Source organism: Lagenorhynchus albirostris, chromosome 2 (assembly GCF_949774975.1).
Source record: "Lagenorhynchus albirostris chromosome 2, mLagAlb1.1, whole genome shotgun sequence".
Taxonomy (NCBI): domain Eukaryota; kingdom Metazoa; phylum Chordata; class Mammalia; order Artiodactyla; family Delphinidae; genus Lagenorhynchus; species Lagenorhynchus albirostris.
The window spans coordinates 180,660,529-180,677,626 of NC_083096.1; the positions used below are offsets into that span (position 1 = coordinate 180,660,529).

The following is a 17,098-nucleotide window of genomic DNA, read 5'->3' on the forward strand; positions in this document are numbered from 1 at the left end:
TCTGACCTTCCCAGATGACCACGCCCCTCCCAACAGGTGCCGCTGGCAGCCCCGCCTCCATTTCTAACTCATCGTGCTGCACTGGGTTACAATCACCAATTTTGGGGCCTGTCTCTCCCAGGGGACCGCACCTTGCACAGCGCCTGGCACACAGCGGGTTCCCGTCAATCCTTTCCAAAAGCATCAGGGATACACAGCATGGATGGGGAGGGAAAGAATGTGGCGGCAGGAAGGCCAACGGGGAGGCGCCAAGCCCGGGTGTGTGATGCTAAAGGCCTGAGATAGAAAAATGGTAGAGGACCCCGGAAGGTGGGAGGAGGAAGCCCTGGGGGGTTTTTAAAAGTCCTACTTTGCAAACTGCTTGCCTTGGGGGAAGAGGGTTGTGGGGAAGGGAGAAGCAGGGATGAAGGATGTTTCTAGCTCTGGAGGCCCCCATCGGACGCAGCATAACTATAGTAGGGAGAACAGGCGCAGAGGAAGGCTCTCGTTGTGTGGAGGTCAGGAGCCGGTGGATGGGGTCAGACCGCTGTGTATGATCCTCTCGGCATCACCTGCTCCCTGTGTGTCTGCGTCCTCACCTGTAGGATGGGGGACCTCGTAGGTAGTTGGGAAGTTGGAGTGAATCGATATGCGTAAACGCTTCGTGGATAGGGCCTGGCAGGTGGTGGCACGTAGATGTCAGTTGCTGTGACCCCTGGGTGGACAGCTCTGTGCCAACAGGTCTGCCAGCTCTCCCTCGTGTCTCAAGACCAAGGGATGCAGCTTTGGTGTCGCTGAGGCGACCCAAGGCGTCAGCAGCTCTTCTAAAAGTGGGTGTCACCAAATGGGGTGAGGGCCCATCTCGGACCTGGGCAGGAGAAAGGACACTCGGGGGACCTCTCCATCTGCTGATGTCGGCCAGCTGGTTTCTCACCTGCCCTGTGTCCCGGCTTCCGGAGTCTGTGAGTCTGGCTGTGGGGTGGAGAAGGGGAAGTGGGTGGAGGGTGCAGGGCACACGCTGATCTTGAGTCGGGAGGGCTTCTGTCCTGATTCGGCAGTGGTTTGGGGCAAGTGGCCGCTCTTCTGGGGGCCCAGATTCCTTCCAGAGGGATAAGGAGGTTGGACAATGTGACAACCATTTCTTCCAAGTTCTAATTCTCGAACATTCTAAGTCTGTTTCTGATGTATCAATTATTTCCACTCTGCCACGGATTTTTTTAAGTGTCACCCATTATTAAGTATGGAACATCTGACACATACCTGCCTGTCACTTTTTTTTCCTCAAGCAAAGGACTTTAAGTTCACAAGTAGAACAAGTCAGCAGTGGAGGGAGCTGGTCTTCAGCCTATCAGGCTCTTGTGAATGTCTCGTTGTCACAGAGGCGGGAGACAAGGTCAGTCGCTGGGCTGCTTGGAAAGGATCAGAAACACGTGTATTTTGGGGAGTTTTTAAAAGGAGGGGGCTTGTGCTCGCCCCACCCAGAGGCTGGGATCTGGATCGTTGGTAGGGGAGGTGGGAATCTCCTCTCATCCAGCTCCAGGACCGCCAGGACCCCGTTTCCTTCTGGAGGCCACACCAGCCCCCGCTCCACCCATGGCCCCTTCTCCTTGCTCACGGGCGATGTCCTGGGTCTCCCCGTCTCAGGACAATTGCTCCCACTGCTGGGTCAACAGATCAGCATATCCATTATTTTCCAGGGAGGTGCATTCTGGGGCCAGATCCTAGGAAAGGCTAAGGAAGCCTTCAAATCGCTGGCCTGAACTGGCCATGCAGCCGTTGGGTCCATCTGCAGGATTCCCGCATTCCAGCCACAACCGGTGGTCGGGGTCTGAGAGCCGTCTCCACTGGGTCTGACATCCACACACCGTTGGGCGGGTCACAGTTTGTTCCTGCTTTGGGACTTGGCACCAGTCCCTGCACCCCAGTGGGGAGCAACTGGGAGGGAGTATGTCCCTGGGACTCAGAGCAGATGTGGATAGACGTCTCCCTGAGCCTGGGGCCAGCGAAGCTGCCTCTCTGGGGCCCGCACACCTGTGGGATGGTTTTCTGGGCCAACAGCAGAGGGTAAGGCAGGAAGGGCAGGGCCCGGGGCTTTTTCTCTGGCTGCACGAAGAGGGGTGGAGGCACAAGATCTCCTGGGCCAGGTCTTTCCTGTCCCAGCCTGGGGAGAGTCAGGGATGTGAGCTCAGAGACAGGCTACCAGAGTTTTCGGCCAATTCTCTGGGTTCTTTAAATTCACGGAGCTCCCTCCTGCCGTGGGGTCTTCCTACATGCGGTTTCCTCTGCCTGGGATGCTCTGCTCCCCTTCTCCTGGTATTAACACGGCTGCCACCTCCTTTTTCTTGAAACACCCTCTTCTGGCCTCCCGGCGGTCACATCCTCTCCATCTTCCTCCTCTCGCTCGATGCTTCTTCTCCTTTGCCAGCAACTTTTCCGTTTGACATTTAAATGCTGGGGGAGCCCATGCTTGACCCTGTGCCCTCTCCTCTCCTTTATCCACCCTCTTTCAGGAGCAACTGCCTCTAGACCCACGGCTTTAAATTCCATTGCTGAGCTGATGACATCTAAATTTTATCTCCTTTCTGGGCCCCCCCTTGGCCTGCAGACTTTCAAACCCAACTGTACCCTTGGCAACTCTAATAGGCTGTGAACCAGAATATGAACAAAACCCACCTGAGATTCCCTCTCTCCCACCTTCTTCAAAGTCCTTCATCTCAGGAAATGGTCCCGTGTCCCCCACCATTGTTTAAGCCCCAAATCTAGGCACTACCCATCTTTCTCTTGCTTATCCTCCGTGTTCAAATCATCAGCAGGGCCCCTGACTCTACCCCCAAGAAGCCCCCAGACTGTGTCTCTTGGGATTCGTCATCACCGGCCTTGTCGGAGCCGCTCTCATCTCTTGGCCGCACTGATGCAAGAGCGCCCGGGGTGGTAGCCCTCTGAGTAGAGACACAGTTCATGTTCCAGACGGCAGCCGGGGCGGGGGCGGAGCGTGTCACCTCACTGGCTTATAACCCTCCCGCTGTCCTCGGGATCAAGTCCCAGCCCCCTGCCCTGGCTGAGGGGCCCCCGGGGGCCCGGCCCCTTCTCATTCTGCTGCACCTCCCCTTAGCCTGCTCACCGTGCGGCCCCTACACGCCAAGCTCCGGGTCTCGCAGGGAACTCTGTTCTGCGATTCCCTCGGCCTGGAACGTCCTTCCCAGGATCTTCGCGTGTGCGTCCTTTCTGACATCGCGCCTCCCCAGAGAGCCCTCCGCCGGCCGCCGACCTCAAGCAGCCACCCTGGCCCCCCTCTACCAGGCTGCCCATGGTAAGTGCCCCGATATTTCCTCTGTGATGTGTTTGTTATCTTTCTCCAGCCTCTAGAATGTAAACTCCACGGGAACGAAGGTCCCCTGGCGTCAGAGCGGTACCTGGTGATGCAAGAAGGGACGACCCTCGTGGAAGGAGGCAAGAGTAGAGGCCAGGAGCAGGAGTGGGATGCGCAAGGACATTTGGGGCCGAGTCAAGGTGGTGGCAGAGGGGATGGAGAGAAGGCCACTAGGATGGTGACGGGTTTGGGGGGCTGGGCGTGAGCAGGGGGTCTCAGGAATGACTCTGGGTTTTCTGGGGTGGACTTTCCGCCGAGGCTGTAGGAGGTATAGGATCAGGAGGGGGCGCATGGCAATAAGAACGATGTGAGTAACATTTGGGACACGCTGACTTGCCCAAGAAAACCGGAGCAGCGACGTCCTGGGGCAGCTAGATGGAAGGTTCTGGATCTGAGAAGAGGCACAAAGGTGGACCTATCAGTGCACCTTTACAGACGGTAAAGAGCGTCCTGGGTGGGGCTAAGCCCTCACGGAGAGTGGGCAGAGGGAGAAGGGAGGGGCCTGGAGACAGCATCCCAGGGCCTGCCGGGTCTTTAATCCACCGGATGATTTCCAGCCCCTCGGACCCCAGGGACCACCTCCTCCCCTTGTGAAGCCCTCTGACCCTAGGCTCTGAGACCCCACCCTCTTCTGTGTCCCTCCGACTACTCCCACTGTTCCTTCTCAGTCTCCATCGCCAGCTCCTCCTTCTGGAATGTTCTGTTAACGTTCACGTTCACGTAGCCTGCGCTCTCCGGGGCCTCTCTCTTCTCGCTCTGCCTCAGAACGTGACCTTATTTGGAAATAGGGTCTTGGTAATTAGTTAATTACAGATGTAACTAGTTTAAGATGAATTCATTGGATTGTGTGGGGCCCCAATCCAATGACCCGTGTCCTTGTAAGAAGAGAAAACAGAGACACAGAGACACACAGAGAAGGAAGATGCCATGTGATGACGGAGGCAGAGGCTGGAGTTATGTTGCCACCAGCCAAGGAGTGCCAAGGGTTGCCAGCGGCCCCTGGAAGCTGGAAGAGGCAAGAGGATTCTCCCTTAGAGCCTTCAGAGAGAGCATGGCCCTGCCAGCACCAGGGCCGCTAGAACTTCCAGCCTCTAGAACTGCCAGGAAACTCATGCAACAGTCAAGGATAACTTGGTTGATATTGACCATGGGAGGGTCTGAGCCTCCCACCTTCGCGCCTCAGTGGCCAAAAGCTGCCCCCGCAGGAGTGGCCACGTCTGCCAGAGCTCTGGGTCTTCGCCCACTGGTTTTTAATTTGCGACCTGCCCCAATAGCCAGGATGAGGACCCAGGGGCTGTCTCCTCGGCCTCTGCAGATGCTGGGCTTGCCGTTTCTCTGCAGGGCACCATTTGTCACTGATGCAAGGAGGCGGGTGAGGCCCAGCCCCAAGGTGACCCATCCCTGCCGCCCAGATCCATTTGGTGTGGCCCCTGTCGCAAGCAGCAGGAGATCACGCCTCCGGGAGACATCTGAGCACCAGGCCCCTTGGTTTCTGCCTAAGGAGGGCTAAGGACACCCACCCCCATCTGTAAAGATGTGGACCCCACAGAGCACAGAGACACTGACTATGAAGAGGGAGCCTGTGCTTTGGAGTGAGGCCTTGACTGGGTAGCTGCAGCTCAGACCAGAGTCCCTTCCTGCCACTCAGCTTCACGTCCCGAGTGTAAGACTGGCTCAAACCAGTTTCTGCCACTACCGACTTATCTCTTAGGTCCCTGCTATGTAAAGAAATACCCAGACACCCATGAGTTAACACACTGGAGTGTGCCCTAGACCCCACTCTAGGTGAATGTCAGAAGATTCTTCACAGTGCCCCTTCTTACTTACAGAGAAGACCCCTGCGTCCAAGCTTCTGAAACTTCTTCAAAGTGCTCCCAGAGGCAGGAGGGTGTGGGCCCTCGGGGCACTGACTTTGCCTGTGGTTCAAGGCGCTCTCCAAAGTCAAGCCCATTCACTGATGCTCTATGTCTGATCTAACAAACTCTCCGGAATTTTGTATTCTGCCCCACGAAACAAACTGTTATTTGTTTCAGTAAAACAGTGGCATTTAAAATTCATTACAACTCAACATTTGCTCCTCTCCCCACATTATCTGGTAAAAGTGATACACTTTCTGTCTGGCTCTGTCGATGTTCTCCCATGTGGACAGTTCATCACGGGCTCGGGGGTGGGGGGGGACTGGCAGGCGGGCTGGGGGATCTGCAGGATGGAGGGAGCCAGGCCAGGAGGGGCCAGCAAGGTACACTCATCTGAAAGCCCTGGAGTGTCCTCACTGGAGGGAGGAAACATCCAGAAGCTTCCCAGGGGCCATTCTCACAGCTGGAGTGGCCCCTCCTGCTGCCCCTGGGCTGCACCCTTGGCCTCTGGCTCAGTGTGTGGTCTTCCACTCCTGGTGGTTGGAGGCTGCTTTTAGAAACCAGCCGGGGGGTGGGGGGGGGGCGGGGAGAGGCTGGCAGAAGCATGGCCACATGCCAGGGACAGGCAGCTGGGAGGGGGGGAGGGGACAGAGCTGGGGACCATCCCAGCTACACATCTTCCATCTATTAGCACAGAAGCCTTGGCCACAGAAGGCCAAACCAGGAGGCCAAATCTTGCTTTTCCTTCTCTCCACCTCCTTACAGGGGGCAAGGCTCCCACCTTCCCACACCTCTAACCCGGAGCCAGGCTGCCCCAGAGGCTGGCTTGCCAGATACCCTCCTCTGGCCCCGGTGAGCTGGAGGGCAGGCTGCGGGGGGTGGGGGTGGGGGTGTCCGCCCTGCCCCAAGGCTTCATATGCCGAAGCAGGCACCTGGACCGTGAGATGTGAGTTCCCGCCCCCTCCCTCTGCCTGAGATTACATGGTCCCTCCCCCACCCGAGGGTGGCAGGAGACCTGCCCAGGTGGCTGACGGGCTGAGCCCAGGAAAGCCGCATCCGTGCATCGCACCAATCCTCTCACTCAGGCAGGAGGCTCAGCTGCCCGAGAGGCAGTTGAAAATAGAGTCTAAGAATAAGCGGCTTAGTCCGGTTTGGAGAGGGGCCCGGCTGGGTAGGGGTGGGCCAAGGCCTTGGGGAGCATCAGCTGGTTAAAGGAAAGAACCAGGCACCCAGAAGGTCCACTCCCCTTTCTTCCAGGGACAGGGATCTCTTAAAGGTGTCCTAGTGCCCTTGGCCAGATGTGCGCCCCACCCCCTCGCTCCAGAGCCACAGGGTCAGGTGGCCTGGGTTGATTCTTTTTGCAAACACAGGCCCAGGAGAGGCCATCTAAACACACAGCACAGCCTCCCCTCGCTCAGCACAGCCCTGGCTGTTTGTGTCCACAGGACCCCTGGCAGGCAGAAGGGACATTTCCCAGAGGCCCTCAGAAAATGGTCCCGGGGTAAACTGGCTGCTTGACTACCTCTCACCTGGAAGAGGTCCCATTGCGCCCCAAAGGCACAGCTGAGCCACCCCGGACCACTCTGGGGTCCTGATGCAAGAGGCCTGGGGAAATCTGTTCTGAATCTGGACCTCTGGGGGAAGAAATGGTGAAGCTGGTAGTTCCCAGAGCCCCTTGGCTAAAGGAAGCGGCTGTTCCCCAGCCTGGGGCCCTTGCCGCTCCCTCTGCCTGGGATACTCCTCCTTCCCATGTCTCAGCCTGGCTGATGCCTGCTCAGGCTGGAGGTCTCAGTGGAAGAGTCACTTCCTCCTGGAAGCCTTCTTGAACACTGGGCTGGATGAAGCTCTCTTGATGTGTCCTGTGGGCACTTATTCGCTCATGCATTCAATCCTTCATAAGACAAACAGGTACTGTGGCCCGCAATCTGCCAGCCTGTAGGGCCTGTGTCCTCTAGAGGTCACAGTGCAGGGGCTGGGGAGGGTGGGCAAGTCCCCTAAGTTTGGGAGAAGCGCTGCAGCTCCCGAGACCCAGAGGACTGTGCTCCCCCCTAAGTCGGCCTGGAGCGGGTAGATGCCGACGCCAGCGCCCCCTCTTCCCTGTTCTCCCTCCTCCCCCGTTTCCATGCTTGTCTCCGCCTGGATGGCTGTGTCCAACTGAGATTTTGGGGACACGGGGCCCCTGCGCCCATGACCCTCCCTGGGGACGATCGCCTCCCGCCCGACCAAGCTGCTCAGACAAAGGCTGCGCCCAGGACAAAGGCTGCGCCACCGCGGCTGCTGCTGCGCGCGCGGATTCGATTCCGCGTGCCCCACCCAGCCTTTAGTCTGGCAAACAAATCCATTTTTTTAAACAAATGAAAGCTGAAATCTCTTCCCAAACATTTCTCCCCCTCTGGGATGGAGGGAGGAGCAAAGAGCGCCCCCAGGATGGCAAGCAGGGCGACGGACGCGGGTGGAGTGGTGCGGGCCAGGAGCGCGCGCAGCGGGAGGCGGCCGCCGGCGCCAGAGCGCGCAGCCCTGGCGGCACGTCCCCGTTCTCTCCCCTGGGCTGGGGAGGGCTGAGCCGTGCCGCAGTCCGTGGGGCGGGCGCGGGCGCAACCTGCCCAGCGCTCCGCGCAGGGCCCCTGCATTGCAGCTGCGCCGGGCGTGCAAGCGTGCGTGTGCGCGCGTGTGCCTCCGCGCGTGTGTGTCTGTGTGTGCGCCTGTGTGTGCACGCGCGCCGCTCGGCCGCCGCGCCCCAGTTCGCTCGGCGCTGCTGTCCCCTCGCCCCCTCCCGTTCCACCGCCGCCCCTCCCCCTGGCCGCAGCGCGCGCACCTCCCCGTCCCTGCGGTTCTAATTGAGAATTTGCCCGGTAACCTTGGGGGCGGGAGGGGCAGAGGGAAGGAGCCGCGGAACGGGAGGAGAGGGGAGAGGAGAGGAAGGCTTCTGACAGCCTGGTCGCTGCAGCATCTTCTTCGACACACTTCTTCACTGCCAGGCCACAGAGTTGGCCAGAGCCCGGGGGACCTCCACCCTCTGGGCTGTCCCAGCTGTCCCCTTTGCACTGGGAGGATTATGACCCTGGCGCTGAGGCTGCGGTTCTGCTCCCCCCCCACCACCGTTATTATGTATCAGGCTGGTGAAATGCTGGGAAAATGATCCTTGCTTGGGTAGATAAGTCACTTGTACTCATTTTGGGGCGGGGAGGGGGGGATGGAAAAGAGCAAGGAGACGGTAGTTTTACTCTTCCACCCTGGCAGGGTGGGCATCTCACGGTTCCTCTGCCCTGGCCCCCCTTCCCCTCCCACTATTGAAAGGACGCCTGGCCAAGCCCAAAGGGAAGGAGATTCATGGGGTCCTTCGGGGCCCCCATCTGCTCTCGGTAGGGGGGTGGCCCTGCCTTGTCCCTTCCCCAGCTCCTGTCATCTCTCCTGTGTATTCTGCCAGGGGCTGGGAGGATGCTTATTTCAACTGGAGGCCTATGGAGCTCAGAGCTCCAAGTGCTGGCAGAGGGGGCTGCTGGGAAGCAGGTGTCCTGCTTGGCCGAGGACTCAGGGGCGTGCTCGTCATGAAGCATTGAAGGTGGGTTCCCCTCCCCACGATCTCTCTCACAGCATCCTCTCCTGCCGGCAGCCTCCCGGTACAGCCTGCCCTCTGGGCTTCCGGGGGGGACGGCTGATGATTCCTGTGCTCCGAGGCAAGGCACTGCCTGGCTAGACTTGGCTTTCTGAAGGGCTCCATCTTCCCGGCAGGTCCGACACTGACTGGTCCCTGCATCCTGCAGTGCACCCTGGTGAAGTGACCTGGTCGCTGAGGGAGAGCCAGGGCTCTGCAGAGTTCCCTGTTCCCTTTCCCATTTGTTCTGCAAAACTGAAACCGGATTTCCTGAACGGGAGCCCCCGGTCACCCTGCCCTTCTCTGTTACATCCTGCAGGTCATCGTCACAGCGCCGGCTGGCTTCAGCCCCGGCCAGGGTGGCTGCCAAGGCCAGCCTGGCGCTCCCAGGCAGCCACTGCCAGCGTGCAGACGCCTGCTGACCCAAAGCCACCTCTGGGAACAGCTCAGAGGCTTCAGTGGCCAGGGTGGCTGCCAGGCCCCCTGTCACTGCTGGGGCCGGGGCTGGGATGAGGCAGAGATTTACACACTGGGTGGCCCAGGAAAGCTGCCTAAGGCATGTGCCCAAGCCCAGAGAGCCTCCAGCGACCAGCAGCAAGGGGAGGTCTAAGAGGGGAGAAGGCAAAGGGCCGCTGTGGATGGGGGAGGGGAGCTTAAGGAACTGACCCCCACAGAGGGCCTGGGTCAGCTTAGCTGAGACCCAACACCTCGGGCCGGCAAGGTCTCTAGCAAGGTACCCCACAGACGGGCACCTCTGCGGCTGCCCTGATACTAAAGGCGGGTGTAAGCCAGCCCTCTATCCTGTCTCGGTGCCCAGAGCAGACCATCAGCTCAGCCCCCCAGGCCAGCTCTGGGGCTTCCCCTGGGCATGCCCGGGCCCGGAAGGGCAGCCTCTGCGACTTTTCTCTACAGAGCCTCTGGCGCCCCAGGGGGAGCAGCCGCCGCTCGGCACCCCCGTGCAGCAGGCCAGCGGCTCTCAGAGAAGCATCCTTGGCCATCACGTCCTGCCTCCTGCCTTGGAGCCTCCGGGGGCTCCCTGGCCCTCCGCCCTCAGCTGGGTCGGAGAGGGCTTCCATGAGAAGGTGTGCCTCATGGTCCCTAAAAGGCAGAAGCACTCAACACACAGCCTTGAAGTCCAGGCCTTGGAATCAGAAAGAAGCCCAACCTGGGCTGCCTTCCCCCAGCCTCGCCCATTGCTGTTGCCTCTGAGAGGCTCAGGGCTTGGTGATGGCCTCCAGGAGCTCCCTCTGCTTCTAGAAACTGCCCTGGGGCTGGGGGTGGGGCAGCAGAGGATGCCTGGACCCTGCTGCCCCAGGTCTGTCCGGAGAGGGGCCTCTCAGCAGCTCAGGGGCTTGTCTGGCCACTCAGACACCCTGGCAAGCCCTGGGTCCAAGCTCACCTACTCACTCTGTCCCAGGGAAAGACCGAGATTGAGGGTGGGGACCAGCCGGTCCTCTCGAGGTGCGACTTGCACCCCGAGCAGCAGAAGTTAGGAAACCTGGATGCTTCCTCCTTTTTCACACCTTGCACACAGGGTTCCCAAGTGTCCCTCTCCCTTGGGGCCTGGCGAGGTGACCCGAGCGCTGTTCTTACCGTCCAGTGACAGCCAATCGTGCTGGGAGGACGGGAGTGTGGGCAGGGCCCGAGCTTTGTACTCAAACACCACTGAGTTGGAGATGATCTGGTTGTTGAAGGCAACTTGTAGGGTCACAAGACCAGTGTCATGGGCTGAAAGCAAAAGAAAGAGCTGTCAGGGAGGGAGGAGGCCGGGGCATGGGCACACTCCAGCCTCATGTCCCCACCCAGGGGCCAGGAGGACCCTCTCCCCACTGCCCTTCATGGATCAGCCCTGCCTGGGCCTGCTCACTCCTCAAGGTCAGAAGCGGGGGGGCTTTAGGTGCAGCATTTGCATTGGACTCCTTTGTGCCATTTCTCTGTTTCGCCTTTTCCGGCAAGCTTGTCCTGACTCACTTAGCCTGGCCTTCTGTATTTTCAGAAGTTCTTCTGCATCCCCGATGAAGGCCAGAGCTTTGTCTGTGCCTGTTACTCTGAGCCCAGTGGTGCTGGGCAGGAGGCTGGCGTAAACCTTGCGTCTCCCCCCCGAAGCCTGGATGTCAGGCTTCGGGAAGACAGGCCCTTATGGGCCTCGTGAGCTGCTCTGACCCCGGCACGGGGCTCAATGAAAGCTATTAGTTGAGTAACGCAGGGGACATTCTCACTGTTCCCAAGAGGAGAGCCTACCTGTGGCAGAGAGACTTGCTTCATTTCTGGGGGTGAGGCTGGTTTTGAAGTCTTGGGGGCCAGTGGGTGTATACAGGCTGCTCGGCCCCGCCGGGCCTCAGCCTCTGGTAGACAGCAGGGTTCTGTGCTCTCTGCCCTGCTTTTCTGGAACCAGAGCCCAGGGCCTCCCCAGGACAGATTTCCAGGGAGGACGCACCCGGGGATCGTGTTACTGTTTGGGCTCTTGGTTTTCCGAAGCTTAGACTGGAGGAAGCTCTCCAAGTCAGCTGCTCCCCAGGGCAGAGTAAAGCCCTGGCTTCCCTCTGAGGTCTTCTGATGCAGCCCTCGCTGCCCACAGGAAAACCAACTCGTTGAGGTGTGGCCTCTCTCCATCCCAGGTGTATGTGTTACGCAATGGTCCCCAGAGCAGGTCTTCGGGAAGTCATTGCCCCAAGATGACCAGTGTTTTTTCCCCTGTGCTTTCCACCCTGGTGCGGTCCCTCGGCTCCAGGTCACAAGCTGGCTCCATGGTGGGTGGGGTACCACGGGAGATCCCGCCGCGCCTCTCTGGGCAGGGGGCCCCAGCCAAGTCCAGACCTCCCTAGGCTCTGATGGCGTCCCCAGGCAGAACTCCAAGCTCGTGGTTACTCGTCTTCCCTGGAGATTTGCCTCGTTTACCAATAGGAGTGTAGGGCGTCAGCGAACGCCCCATCGGAGCCCACTCAGCTCTGCTCTTCGGGGCAAGTCTGCTGCCTCTCGCTGGCCCCCGGGGAGCTCAAGCCTTCTCTGTACCAGACATTCCATCTGGAGGGTCCTCCTCACCTGCCGCGCATCTTCCACCATCTCCTGGCATGTGTACAACCTGCTGTGACGCCGGAACGGTGGCAGATCCCAAGGCATCCCGTCCTTCCCCAGAGAGACAGAGCGAAGAGGACCTGTCATAGCCTCCTGGGTCCCAGCCCAGCAGCCCGGCGCATGCGGGCCTGTCACCCAGGACATTTCCTGGACTCACTTTCCCTCCCCCGCATTGAGTCCATCAGCAAGCCCTGGGTCCATTTACTTCTCTCCATCCTGATGGCCACCACGGTACCCAAGCTGCCATCATGTCTTGCCTAGATGCCTGGACTCCTGCATTAGCGTCCTGCCCAGGGCACCCTCAGCACACCTGAGACCTACCTGTTCTGCTGGGATGGTGTTAGGGTGGGGGGCACACTCCAAAGCCTCCACAGGAAATAAGTGGGAGTGTGTTGCCCAAGGGAGCCTTCCTCCTTAAATCGGGAAAGATTACCCCTCTGCCGCTTCCTATGGTTTCCCTGCTCCTTTCTTCCCTCCTACAATCCATTCTCCCACACACCCAGATTCATCTTTGAAAGACATAATTTACATCAAGCCACTCCCCACTTAAGACTAATGGCTTCCGTTGCAAGTACAACCTAATCAGACTCCTTCTTATGACTTAGAAGGATGGACATGATTTGTTCTCTGCTATCTTCTCCAACCTAGCCACCTCCAACTCACCCCACCTTTCTATTTCTTCAACTTACCAAACCTGTTCCTGCCTCAGGGCCTTTGCACTTCCTTTGCCCTCTGCCGGATGTTTTCCTCCCATGCTTCCCATGACCAGCTCCATCTCATCATTCAGGTTGCAGCCTAATGTCCCAGCCTGTGAGAGGATCTGTCCAAAGGAACGTCCCTTTTCCCAAGTTACCTTATCACATGACCATATTCTAGTGTTTTCTCCAGTGATCTTGGTTATTTCTTTGTTTCCTTGTTTGTTTTTTCATCTCCTACAGTAGAATGTAAGCTCTGTGAGAGCTGGGAGCCAGTGTGTCCTGATCACCTCTTTATGCCCAGGGCCAAGGTCAGTGCCTGGCCTGTTATGGCCCCTCAATACCTGTTTGTCGAGTGAACGCAGTGCACTTGCTCATCTCATTTTGAATTTCATCTTTTGCCTTTGGTGACTCCAAGGGACCCAGCGTGAGGCTGTCCAGAAGCCCCCAAACAAAGTCTTTTTGTTGGGGGGCTTCCTCCATCTTCTCCAAGGACCAGGTTGCCTTTCCTAAATCCCAAGTCCTCCTTCACCACTGCTTCACCAGAGCTCACTGGCTTGAATGGGTTTTCTCCCTCCTGACCTTGGAACACTACTGGAATCTTGCAAGAGGCAGTTTCCATGCCTGTGTGTCTTCTGCGGCCAGTGATGGAGGGGGAGCCGCCCAGAACCATGTTCTTGGTCAGGGTCTAGTCTCCCCAGCTGTTTTGCCTGGGCATGTGCACGAGGCCGGTGGGCAGGGGCCATTTGCACCCCCTGTGCCCCCTCTTCCCGTGTCATTCTAGCTCCTCAGGTGACCTGGCTTGTGCTCCCAGGCCTCTGAGCCCTTCTTTTAGGTGAGGCCAGTTTGGTTCTGGTTTCAAGTGTCCTTCTTTAAGATCAGCTCCAGGTTCCCCAAGGCTTTGGGAGACCCAGGGAAGAGGTCCCTGAGCAGCCAGCATTGTCCCCCAGGGTGCATGACCAGCTCCTTCCTGGACTGAGAGCTCCTCGCGGTCAAGGTTAGAGTTAGGGGCTGGGTCCACTCCAGGCGCCTACCAGTGCCTGGCAAACTACTTGACGAATGAAGAAATGAACGAATGCATGGAGCACCCAGTTCTCTCTTACTGAGTGACATGTTTTAGTTTGGGCCTCAAAACAAGGATGTCCAAAAAGGACGCCCCTTCTTTGTGGTTAGGGGTGGAACAGGGCGGGGCCCCCAGCCCACAGGCTGCCTGAGCCTCTCTGGGTCCAAGATGCAAGATGTTAGGGGAGCCTAAACCACTAGGAGGCATAGTGACCTGGGCAGACTCTCCTGCCAGCTCTGGGACCAGGAGAACTGCCTGCTGATACCTAAACAGCCCTGGACCCCTCTCCCAGCTCCCCTCCCCGCAACCAGGACTGAAACAGCAAGGCCTCCCTCATGAGCAGCTCCATGAATTGAGCATGTAAGCCAGGAGCTTCCTGGACCCTCATCTCAGCCCCTTGCCCATCTGGCCGGTGGTTTCTACAGATGTAGAAATGGGGACTGAGAGAAGTCAACCTCCGGGCTCACGTCACCCGACGGTAACTGGCTGATCTGGGAGGTGCACCCAGGATTTGCCAGGTCCTGGCCTGGGACGCCATCCAGCCGGTATGCAAAGGCCAATCTTTTTTTATTTTTTTGGAGGGGTCGGCTAACTCAGGACAGGCGAGGTCTGGGTCTTCAGCCAGGCAAGAACCAGGTACAGGAAGCGGCATCTATTTATAGGCTGGACCAGTCCCTTTCCAGCAGCAGGTGATAAGTGGATAGTTAAGAACACGCTGCCCCTCCCCCTACCTCCCCAGTGGAGGTGGGGGGCTGCATGAGCCACACGCGGCCCCGAGCTGTGATAGGCTGACCCGGCCTGGCTGGCGTCAGGATGGCTGCGCTCCAGCCCCAGGAGGGCTGCTGGGAGCCTGGGAGCAGGGGGAGATGAGTGCGAGCCAGCCAGCCCGCTGGCGGGGGCAGGGCCAGCAGAGGAGGCCACCACAGGCACCAGCCCTGGCTCCCTGGGATGTCTGCGGTGCAGAGACCGCTGCATTCAAGCGGAAGCTGAGTACGTGAGCCCAGCCCTGGAGCAGCGGCATTCTGCTCCGGTGGGCTGCGTGGGGAGATGGAGAGAGAGAGAGAGAGAGAGAGAGAGAGAGAGAGAGAGAGAGAGAGAGAGAGAGAGAGAGAGAGGGAGAGAGAGAAGGATGTTCCATGTCAGCTCGGGAGCCCCAGGCTAGGGTGATGGTGCTGGGTAAGGCAGACAGCTCCAGCGGCCAGAGGTTCAAGCTGGACCGCCCCAGGTGAACCAGGCCCCTGGCACGGGCCAGCTCTACTCCTGCCCTGGGGACCCCCCGGCCCCACTTCTCTTCCCCACCCCTGGTCCTCCACAGGGAGCGTTCTCTCTCTCTCTCTCTGTCTCTCTCCTTTTTGTCGGCTGCAAATAACACGGAGTGGGACCCTCCGCCCTCCCCGCCCGCCTCCTCGTCTGCCTTTCCGTCCATCATCTGGGCCAGCTGGACGGGTCGTCCCTGGAACTAATGATGCGTGTGAGGGGCCAGTCAAGGGGTCCTCCCAGCACCAACCCGGGGAACAGAGAACGTGAGCAGATTCCTTCACGAACATCCACCCCTTTTTGGGACGTGCCAGGCACTTTTCGAGCCCTGGGGGACACGTGGTGACCAAGAAAGACACAGACCCTGTCCTCATGGAGCCAACAGGCCAGTGGGGAGGAGGTAATGGTCAGAGGCCAAGGGCAAGTTGACCAGGCAGGGACACCAAGCTACACCCTGCCCGAGTGATAGGGACAAGGTCAGAGCCACGGGGGCGGCCCCCGGGGCCTCCGGTGCCTGAGAGCCGAAGGAGCCGATGTGCCTGTGCCTCCTTCTGGCCATGGGTGGCTGGCGTCAGCAGCCCCTCAAAGGAGCTTCTGTGGGTTACTCTCAGTCTGTCGCCCCCTCCCCTGCGGTCTGCCGGGCCTTCTCCATCCCCCTCTGACCCGCTCTGTGCCGCAGGGGACTGGCCCCGTGGACTGCAGGGCCTGGGCCCTCTCGTCCTCGTGACTTCTGTGTGGCTTCAGCTGTGCGAGGCATGGGCGGGGGGTGGGGGGGCGGCATCGTGGCCCCGACCCCAGACGCGGCTCCTTTTGGGGCCCTTCTGCCCGCCTGGCTCTCACCAGCTCCTGTAACCCTTCAGGTGGAGGGTGATTAGAGCTTCCTGCTGTGACCAGTCCTGGGTGTGTCACCCTGGCTCATTGGTCGGCTAAGCAGTCCTCCATCAGGTTCTCTTCAAAACCCAGCCAAGCTCACCTGTGTCCCCATCTATCATGCTAAGGGGGCCATGAGTCCAGAACAGATGCCATCATGATCGCTGATCCGGGACCCACTCCTTCACCGTGGAGGAAACGGAGGCCCAGAGGAATGACACAAGTTGCTCCAGGTCACCCCCTCCAGGCTGACTCGGGGTCCAGCGCTCTGGGGCCCTGCGGCCTCTGCCGGGAGGCGGCCTCTCACCTGGGCAGTAGCAGCGGAGCACCCCGGGCTGAATCAAGGACGCAGGCACTGAGATCTGGTCGAACAGGCAGCTGTAATTATTGCTGGCTTCTTGCCACGGGCCTGTGATGAGAACCTTCACTCCTCCCTGGAGGGAACAGAGACCAGCGGGGGGCAGAGGTCAGCCCCAGAGGGAGGGATGAGGGACACAGGCCCCCGTGGTTGCACCCCCAGCCCATGTGCTTGTGGAAAATGCAGACTGCCGATTCCCGTAAGCCCTACTTTTGAGAACCACTGTTTCAGGACTGTGGTGGGAAGGAGGCCCCCAGCCTCCCCCCGGGCGCTCTCAGGGGCCCCAGGTGCTCCTGGCCTTCCTCAGCTGGCATCCAGCACGGGGGCCACCAGTTCGGATCCCTGACCCCCTCCTGGAAGTGGAACATTCAGCTCCAGGCAGAAGTGAGCAGAGTTTTTCAAGCTTTTCCCCCCAGGATGCACCTGAGGACTGGCGGGGGGTGGTGGGGAACCCCTGAGAGGAAATGGAGGGGAGGGAAGGGGCTTTCTCTGTCATTTGCTTGTGGACAGATTGTGTGAACTCTGAGCTACGGAAATGGGCTTGAGCACCTTAGTGGCCTGCAGGGACTGGATGTTCTGGCGGGGAGATGAGGGGAGACCCGGGATGCCCAGGGTGTGGTGGGGATAGCCGGGGCGGGGGGGCAGCAAAGAGGGGCTGGATGAAGAAGGCAATGAGAAAGAAAGCAGAACAGAAAACTGGAAGGAAGGCTCAGAGCTGGAGGGGCTCAGAGGTTGCCATGGTGGCCAGACGGCCCCCTCACTGTGTACAGACACAGTACACGCAGCACCGATGTGCTTACAGCCTGGCTGGGCTGCAGCTGCTCCCACAGGGCGAGAGCCGGGGAGTGGGGGGAAGGGGGATGCAGGAGTGGGGCTCAGATGACCTTGCTCAGCTCAAGGGGAGAGGGCCCTGCCCCCAAGGATCCAAGAGGCCCCCAGGCGCAGGACAGCACCCGAAGGGTACAGGCGCTCCCTGACCT

The 17,098-nt window shown here is 59.5% G+C and overlaps 1 protein-coding gene across 2 annotated transcripts in view; it reads right to left on the reverse strand.

Annotated features, from left to right (window-relative positions):
* The window catches only part of CAMTA1 (calmodulin binding transcription activator 1), an 893,482-nt gene that overhangs the window by 68,260 nt on the left and 808,124 nt on the right, over positions 1–17,098 (reverse strand). Inside the window, exons 10-11 of one of the 2 annotated variants that reach the window (XM_060141561.1) lie at positions 16,068–16,194; positions 10,394–10,528 (exon numbers count right to left, since the gene is read on the reverse strand). In XM_060141561.1, the coding sequence (XP_059997544.1) occupies positions 10,394–10,528; positions 16,068–16,194 (262 nt within the window). Of the gene's footprint in view, positions 1–10,393; positions 10,529–16,067; positions 16,195–17,098 lie in introns of those variants that run through there. The other variant, XM_060141563.1, reaches the window with a different exon arrangement.